General features: G+C 43.0%; 1 protein-coding gene across 3 annotated transcripts; it reads left to right on the top strand.

Moving 5' to 3' along the window:
• The first annotated feature begins 282 nt into the window (after window positions 1–282).
• Window positions 283–7,656, top strand: LOC128451206 (uncharacterized). 3 transcript variants are annotated; one of them, XM_053435003.1, is made up of 4 exons: window positions 283–374; window positions 544–602; window positions 2,068–2,169; window positions 3,087–7,656. In XM_053435003.1, exons 3-4 carry the CDS (start codon window positions 2,076–2,078, stop codon window positions 6,365–6,367), a joined length of 3,375 nt encoding a protein of 1,124 aa, XP_053290978.1. In that variant the 5' UTR covers window positions 283–374; window positions 544–602; window positions 2,068–2,075; the 3' UTR covers window positions 6,368–7,656. The 3 variants fall into 3 exon arrangements, with proteins under 3 accessions (XP_053290978.1, XP_053290979.1, XP_053290980.1); XM_053435004.1 differs by lacking the exon at window positions 544–602 and having other exon boundaries at window positions 331–374; XM_053435005.1 differs by lacking the exons at window positions 283–374; window positions 544–602 and adding an exon at window positions 1,000–1,023.
• The last annotated feature ends 1,883 nt before the right edge of the window (window positions 7,657–9,539 follow it).

Below are 9,539 nucleotides of genomic sequence, written 5' to 3'. Positions count from 1 at the left end.
GATACTGACTGTAAATTTAAATATAATCTGATATTGGAATGAATCACAGTTTGGAATTTTAAAGCCGTTATTTACTTTCTTTAACTTTTTCGTTTGCATAGTTATTTATCCATAACTTTCTATCCAGTACTTTGCAGTATTTATCAGAGTCGTGTGAGATTTAATTTCACTTTTGATTTTTCAGGTTTCTGGGAAATGGTGTGACTTCCAGTAAAGACCTCGCCTCTGTGCTCATATACAAACTGAAAGTAGTTTAAAACAGAAAGTTCTCTGGATTGTCTCTACATTCCCAAACCAAGTGAAGCCGCACCCATTTGTGTGTGTGTGTGTGTCAGCAGGGTGCAGTCACATTCTCCCTCTTTTCCTTACCAGCGGTAAGTTTCTGAGCTCTGAGCTGTTTCTCTCTGAATTATTATAATAATTATAAGTGTGTGTCTGTGGCGACGTGATGCTGCTGAATATTGTGTCGTATGGTTCATTCTTATTGTTTATTGTTTAACAATCTTCTAAATGTTCTAATCAGTTGTTCTGTGTGTTTTTTAGTGTTTAATCTACTCATATTTTAAAAACAGCAGGCAACAATCAAACAGACATTTGATCAGGTCAGTGCACAGATGAGTACACACACACACACACACACACACACACACACACACACACACACACACACACACACATACTCACACACACACACACACACACACACACACACACACACACACACACACACACACACACACTGTGTGTTCCAGCTGAAAGTGTTGATCCTCACAGTCAACATCAAGCAACAGCTCAGCACCAGCTAGTAGTTAAAGAGTAACTTAAGTAGCTTGAGTAACTTGTGAACTCACTTCACCTTCAGCAGTGAACTGGTTTCAACCAGCTGCTCGGAGACAACAGGAAGTGAGAATATGAGCAGGAAGTTTAGAGACTGAGTTTAATCCAAAGTTCAGAGTCCACACAACATGAGCCAGAAACATTGTTCTGAACACGAGGGAACAGTCAGGAAACTTTATTGTACATGTGAGTTACTGTACATGTGCATGTTTGTGTCTATCAGCTTCAGGCAGATTCAGAGGAAATAGTTTCTGCCAACAACCATCCTGTCAGACTGAAGACCTCACCCAATTTGTGTGTGTGTGTGTTCATCCTCGCGTGTGTGTTCATCCTCGCATTTCCCCCTCCCGGTAGCGCGCCCAACCTGTTATGCCTCCTTGCCCCACCGGTTACACAGCGTATCCCCTCAGTATAAGGAAAACATTCCGTAACGTTTTAGCTAGACCTCAGATAATATGAACGTGTTCACCATTCAAATTCATTATTTGTCATTAAGTTGCATTCAGTTCATCGTTCTCATAAAAATGAACGTGTTCAATGAACGCGTTCTTTTGAACGCGTTCATGCACAACACTGGTGTGGTGTTTATGTGTGTGTGTGGGGGGGTGTCTCTGTGTGTGTGGAGTCTTTTGGTGTGTTTGTGTTTGGGGGTGAGTGTGTGTGTGTGTGTGTGGGGGGGGGGGTGGGGTGGGGGGGGTTGTGTGTGTGTGTGTTAATAACAAAGACAATGTAAAGTTTGTATTGTTCAGAAAATGATTCCTCGTCATCAAAATGCCAGAAAATGACAACGTTCAAAGTTATTTTTAAACAGATCATTTTTCTTTAGTCATCAGCAGAAAGAGATGCTGCAATTTGTTCATTGAAATATATTTAAAATACATTAAAAGAAGAATAAGTAAAACATTTGGTTTACAAAATGTAGATTTGATGTAATTCTTCCTCTAGTTCTGGGACATTTTCCATTAGTGTCACCTGTTGAATATGATGACCTGAGACTTTCCCTCATCAAACAGTCATGAGTGAAGCCAAACTCTGTGTGATTGATGAGAACATATAATTGTTTATCATCTGCATAAGAATGTGCTCTGATGAAGGACCTCCATCTGAGGTTGCAGTTGTCAGTCTGTAGCAGAGAGGACTAGCTGGAGGTTTTATAAACATATAAACATATCAAACCTGAATGAGGTCGCGTCAGAGAAGTGAACTCACTTGCTGTTTTGTCCGGTTCAGGCTGAGCGATGGACTTCAGCGGGTCGATGGCGGTGGCGGCGCTCGGCCGGCCTTTCTCCCTGGGGATGCTGTACGACTGTCGCAGAGATTTACTAGTGCCTGGTGAGGACTCGCATGTAAAGATACGATACACGACGAATACACAAGATATTAAAGTTTGTCCACCACTTTTATTAATGATCCATAGAAAAAATCATGAAAGCAATTCAGCTCGCCGGTTCATGCTTCAGCAAAACACAGAAATTATAATTAACAGTTGAACAGGTTAATATTTATTATGTCACTTTTTTTTGCTGTATAAACCAGGTACCAATGAAATACACAGGTTTTTATAGATAGAGATACAACTACACAATAGTGAACATCATTCAACATTAATGTCATAAATTAATAAGAATTAAACATTTCTCTGATATTATGAAAAAAACTCTTTCGAGATTTTGTGCATCTGCTACAACTCAGTGGACAGATGCATATCACAGCATCTGCGTGAAGTCTCTAAAGCAGCATTCATACATGCAACTGTGCGAGTGACAGCCTCTGGAGCTTCTGTGCTCTTTCTCCAACTGGCCCCTGGAATAAAGTCAGCAGAAAGTCCAGAGGATCCTCTGCAGGAATCACCACCAGCAAAAAGTTAAAGAACAAATGCAGCGCCGCACATGTCTGTCTCTGCCGGCGGCCTCATCTCTTACCTAAATCCTCCTGAGGATTTGTTCTTGTTGTGAACAAGTGTGAGCGGAGAATCTCCTGCTGAGTTGTTAATGTGCGAAAGACAAACTCCAGAGAAAGTCCAGAACAAAATTCAGGTGTTCAAGATTTGTGACTTAAATCTCAGACTTTCTGAGTTTCTCATGAATGATTGATGTCAGAAAATGTCCTCCTTCCCCTGGGTTCATAATTTTGTTTACACCTAATGGCTACTTAATAAACCAGAGATGCTGAGTATCTCCCTTTAAATTGAGTGAAACACATTCTGGATGATTCTGGAAGCTCAACTTGATTTTTGCTTCTTTTTGTAGGTATGACATTGTGGGACCGCGATGACCTGAAAAAACATATTGGAGAAAGACCCCAGAACTCTAATGATTTTGAGATAGTTGCATCTGAATCGATTGAGGATAAATCTTCAGCACTAAAGGTTGAAGCTTCTCTGAAAGCAAGTTTCTTATGTGGAATGGTTGAGGTGGAGGGATCGGCCAAATACCTGAATGATCAAAAGAAATCCAGAAATCAGGCCAGAGTAACACTGAAGTATGAAACTACCACTAAGTTCCAGGAACTGTCCATGGACCATCTCGCAATTGGCAACATGAAACATCCGTATGTTTTTGAGAAAGGAATAGCAACACATGTAGTCACAGGTATTCTTTATGGAGCAAGAGCCTTCTTTGTGTTTGATCGTGAGATGTCAGAAAGAGAAGATCATCAGGACGTTCAAGGCAACTTGAAAGTGATGATCAAGAAGATCCCACGCATCTCAATAGATGGGGAAGGTTCCCTGAACATGGAAGAGAAAGATAAGGCAAATGTTGAGAAGTTTTCTTGCAAGTTCCACGGAGACTTTTCTCTTGAAGAGAATCCTGTGTCCTTTCAGGATGCCATACAGGTCTATCAAAAACTGCCCAAACTATTGGGATCCGATGGAGGAAAAGCAATTCCAGTGAAAGTCTGGCTGTTGCCATTGACAAGTTTAGATTCTTCTGCTGCTCAACTTGTTCGTCAGATAAGTATAGGATTAGTTCAGGAATCACAGACAGTCCTGGAGGACTTCAGTGAGCTGGAAATGAGGTGCAATGATGCCATGATAACAGCAACAGCACAGCAGTTTCCTCAGATTGGCAAAAAACTTAAAAGTTTTAAAGAAATGTGCTCTGTGTCCAAACTAGAATTCCAACGAACTTTATCAGTGAAACTTCCATCTATACGAGGAGGAGGCGAGGAGGAGGCTGTGCTTGCAGAGATACTGGAGAAGAGACATTCATCTCCGTTCAACAGCAAAAACCTGACTGAGTGGATGGACTGTAAAGAGAGAGAAATCTCCATTTTAAATACTTTCACCAAGATGATGAAAAACACAAAGACCATCTCATCGCTGAATGGTCTACATGAGGAGATTCTCAGTGCAGAGCAGGTCTTGTGTTTTGTTTTCACCTCACTGGGAAATGCTGAGTCGTACCTCTCAGCTTTATCAAAACACTTAAAGGGAACCACAACACCTGACGACCCTCAAGAAACACATACCTATGATGTAGAGAAGGAGCAGTGGTACCTTTCAGACAAAGTTCCTGATGAAATGAGGAAAAAAGCAAAGCTTTTCGGTAATTTTGCAGAGGCCAACAAGGAGAACATGAACATAAAGTTCCTCATAGTGGGTTTGACAAATGAGACACAAAAAGGTACAAGCATCTACCATTATGAAGAAGGCTCTTCTCTCAGTGAGAACTTTGAACCACCTTCAAAGCCTGAAAGTGTGAAAGCAAGTGACATAAATCACAACAGTGTGACCCTGAAGATCTCTCCACCCAGATTTGGAGCCGAGAACGTCACGTCCTACTCTGTTGAGTACTGTGTCCATGGAGAGGATGGATGGCAACAGAAGACGGTGTCAAAGGATGGAGACGTCACAGCGAGCGACCTGAGTCCTAACACAGAGTATGTGTTCAGATGCAGAGCTGTCACCTCAGTAGGTGTTGGACCAGTCAACGAGGTCAGTGGAACCATTAGAACTCTGCCCTGCAGCCCTCCTGGAAAACCTCGAGTTGAACCAAACTCACGTGAGATAACCGTTAGCTGGCAGAGACCTGCTGAGCTTGGACAAGATGTCCACGTTCTGAGCTACATCGTGGAATACGCCCAAGCAGACAAAGTGGGGAAAGGAGAAGATCTCCAGTGGAACCAAACAATGTCAGAAGCTGAAAAGGTGATCATATCAGAGCTTCAGTCAGAGACAGAGTATGTTGTCAGGGTCGGATGTGACTGTGGTGGAGCTGGGACAAGCAAGAAAAGCATCTCTGTGAATGTCTGCATTCTAGAGACGCCAAAACGCTCTCAGCGACTAGCGGACGCCATTAGAGATGAAAGCACACTGCTGGAACCTCAGTCAGGGTCTATCCCTGTTTATAAAATCCCCCTGCAAGAGGAGGACATCACTGTGAACAGGTGCAAACGTTTCTGCTTCGGCAAAGAGTCCCCTGAACCTAATCGCACCATAATTGTTCTCGGAGCAACTGGTGCTGGCAAATCAACTCTTATTAACGGGATGATTAATTACATTCTCGGTGTTGAGTGGAATGACCCCTATCGGTTCAAGATAGTAGATGAGGGTAAGTCCACCTCACAAGCTCACAGCCAGACTACTGAAGTCACGACATACAAACTCAACCGTCGGGACGGCTTTAAAATTCAGAACTCGCTCACTATTGTTGACACTCCAGGCTTTGGAGATACGGGAGGTATCGAGAAGGACAAGTTGATCGTAGAGCAGCTTCGTGATCTCTTCTCTGCTAAGTTTGGTGTCAGTGAAATCGATGCTGTGTGTTTCGTAGCTCAGGCTTCTGCACGACTCACATCAACACAGAAATACGTGTTTGACTCAGTGCTCTCCATCTTCGGCAAAGACGTGGGAGAAAACATCCAGATTCTGGTGACATTTGCAGACTTTTGCCAACATCCACCAGTTCTGGAGGCGATCAACACTGCGGATGTCCCGGGTCCGAAAACAAAAGAAGGACTGCCGGTTCACTTCAAGTTCAATAACTCAGCGTTGTTTGCCCAAAACAAATCGTGTGCAGCAGAGGGCGTGAGTGGGGAAGATGACGAGGGAGACTTCGATGAGATGTTTTGGAACATGGGGATAAAAAGCATGATGAAGTTTTTCACTGCTTTGAATGTAGTGACGACCAAAAGCTTGTCGATGACAAAGGACGTCCTCAGAGAAAGACAGCAGCTGGAGATCTCAGTTCAGAGTTTGCAGAAGCAGGTTAAAATTCGGTTAAACAAGCTGGAGGAGGAGTTAAAAGAGACGGCTTCACAACTGGAAGAACACAAGGCAGAGATCAGCCGAAACCGATGGGAGTATAAGGAAGTCACGGAAATGATAACGTTAAAAGAGAAGAAAGAAAAGTCCCTGACAGCCACCAAGATGGCTGTGAAGGCACTGATTGACAGACTGAAGGCTGAGTATGAAGATGTGAAGACTGAGGTGGTGAAAGTGATGGGTGACTCTACCAAGTGTCTAAACAGACTTAAAGAGATCGCACTGAGGCCAAACCCTCTGTCCACTCCAGAGACATGCTCATAGAAGGAGAGGAAGTTGAGACCAGGTCGGGCTGGAAGAAACGAGTCCAGTATCTGATAGACATGAGAAAACAAGCAGAGGTCATGGGTTAAGTGGACAGAGATGAAGATCAGGTGCTGGATTCAAATGAAGGACCAAGACCCTGACATGGACTCCAACAACGACCAGGAGGAGAACTATTCTGATGCCAACCAAGACCAAGACTCCGCTCACACTGCGACTGAGGCGTCTGCCAAACTTCTGCATTTTCATTTAAACCGAAACCATCTCTGTCTAGAAGGGTTTTGGCTCCATATCATTTTAATCCTCGTCCAACATGTGAACATGTATCACCTGACCATGCACGTACACATGCATGTGCCTCTGTAAACAGGAAGCATTTGTTGTCAGTTGCAAAAAAGAGCTCAGCTACGAACGAAAAGCAGAAATGTTGAACGCTAAGGCAGGTGGTTTTCTGCATGAAGGAGGTCATGTGACAGGAGCCTGACGAATCAGAGAGAAAAGAGGTTTTGACCATCTACGTTATCGTTTCCAAACATCTCGGTTTCTGTCTGTCCAGATGAACATGCAGCACCGGAGTTTTCAAACTGAAACGGGACCGACAGTGTTTCCAAACTTACCTGTTTTAACGTCTCTATAACTTGTGACCCGTGTGGACGCTAGAACAAGCTGTAGCAGAGCGCTGTGTTTCAGAATGAAGACGCAGCCTGGAAGGAAAAACACTTCAACCCCCCCACAAAAGTTCCAACCTCATCCGTCGGCTGCCCACCAGGTCATCACCAACGCCCTCACAAAGCCTCAAGTTACACTTTTAAGTGCAAACGCTCATTTTGAGGTCGCAAATTCACCTGCACCTTCAGTTTCTGCCTCTTTGCTTCAAGATTCTTCACAGCTCGATGATTAATTAACAATTTAGCATTTATTTTAATTACAGATCAAAGTGCAACTTCCATTCACAGCATGACAGCGTGTTGTGTGGGAGTAATGTTGCTCTGTGTCAAAGTAGAAAGCTGTAAGCTAACATCACAGCCACGTCGACAAAATGTAGTTCACTGGTGTGATGTCGGCAAATCATATCTGTGTCTTTACGTGTTTCATGTCTGAATTACATGATAAAACAAACAGTGGAACAAATGTCAGTTTACTTGGTTTGAACCTGTGTTTTACTCACAGCTGGTTTTATCTTTGCTTTCTATAACTTTTTTAGTTTGGAAAACTTGAAGGTGAAGTTTTGTTAGGGTTAGGGTTATATAAGAAATATATAAGTAAATAAATCCAAGTTGAACAACTGATTTGAGTGTTTATTTATTTTTGTGCATGTTAATACTCCAACACCACCATTTGTACTGTTTTAATCTTTTCTATGAAAACATGAATTTCATGTGTAACCGGCTGGTAACAAGGAAATTAACTTTTTCTTATTCGTGTGCGTCAGGTTAATAATTATCCAATCATCGTTTTGTCGGCTTGATATATAATATTTATTCTCATAATGTTTCCATTCATCACTTATTTTCTAATTTAATTTTTTTTTAACATAATTCAGCTCATCAACTTATAACTAAACCAAAATCAACTGAAAGTAAAATCTATCTTTAGAAAATGTAATAATCATGTTGCAGAGGTGAGGGACACTGATATGGGGTTGCCACTTGTGCTGCCAGTCTGTTCTTGTAATGTTGACCTCCATCCTCATCCCTTTGCCCAGGTAGTGGATCCTCCGGGATGTCCCCACTAAAGATGCAGTTATTGTGCTGCACATGACTTTGGTCATGACAATGTGATCCACTTGCAGGACTTTCAAGGGCGCCGTCATCACTTTGCCTGTCAGTGATGACGGCGCTGTAAAATACAGGACAAAAACTCTATTTTATAGTTATTTACAGTCATGCAGTAAGATTTAAATTGGCATATACAACACAAACTAAACTAAATGTTTTACATAATTAAAAAATTCCAATTCACATCTCTAAATCGGGATAGGTTTATTGTTATCATGTTCACTGGGACAAGCAGGCAGTCCCAAAGTCTGCAGCGCCGGTGTCATCCTTGCTCTAGTCTGGGTCCGGATCTTCCTCCTCCTCTTCCAGGATGTTACCTGCTGCCACAAATGTTGTGGAGGACACATCAGGCATCAATCACCTTCTTGGTGAAAAGAGGCTGAACCTCAAGGCCCATCAAGAAGATGGACGGCCATCTTGTTTTGAAGAGGCAAACGCTGTGCTCAATAAAGTTTCTAGTTCTGGCTTTGTGTCTTTAACTTGGCCTGTTGATAACAGAGTTGTGTAGTAAATGTATGTACGTAGTGTAACATAGTCACCAAAGTAACATTTTACTGTGTGTTTAAGTGATGAGACAAAGATTATTAAGTATTGTCACTTAAGGCCGAATTATAGTCTGGTTGCACGCACGCACGCAAGACACGCAACACGCCCCTTTCGTCCCCTCTGCGGGCTTGCGTGCGTCCGCCAATTTTTCTAACTACACGACAAAGCGACGCGAGCCTCACGCAGCCCGCAAGGCTTGTGATTGGTCTGCTTACTACATCCCGTCCGGAGTCTAGTTTCCGGTTTCATGCCCCACAATACGTGGAAATCACGGAAGATTTAGAAGAACGAATATGGACCAAATAGATGAGCACTTGGCAGAAGAGATCCGAAAGTATGACCACTTGTATAACCCGTCACTGACTGGCTGATTTGTCCGCCAGAAATAGGCTATGAGGAGCCGGAGTGGCGATGTAAATAAACAGTCGACGAAGAAGAAGACGTCTCTTCTTTGTGTGTTTTGTCTTTGAAAAAAAATGTTACTCCGCCTAGGGTTCTGGCGGTGAATTGCGTTGCAACACGCGCAACACGTTGGTGAAGCATAAACCAAAACGAGTCCGTCGATGCAGCTGCGTGGCCTTCCGCGGTTGCAGTCGCAGGACTATAATTCGGCCTTTACAGGCCATTGGGACAGTGTCATAATGACAACAGGACGTTGTAGACACAGGTGTCCCCCATCTCCCAAAAAGAAGAAGCCAGTTGGTGGATACAGGGCCTGCTGGGTGATCTGCGGAAGACGAAGACATCATGCATAGCCACTCCACTGCTGAAAGTCTAGGCTACAAGATGGAACTTCATTTTCAAATTTTGCCTCTGAATGTCTGACATTTTTTATTTGATGCAAGCCA

This window comes from Pleuronectes platessa, chromosome 11 (assembly GCF_947347685.1).
Source record: "Pleuronectes platessa chromosome 11, fPlePla1.1, whole genome shotgun sequence".
NCBI lineage: Eukaryota > Metazoa > Chordata > Actinopteri > Pleuronectiformes > Pleuronectidae > Pleuronectes > Pleuronectes platessa.
Note: the sequence above shows the minus strand (reverse complement) of the source record. Positions and strands in the feature narration are given on the sequence as shown.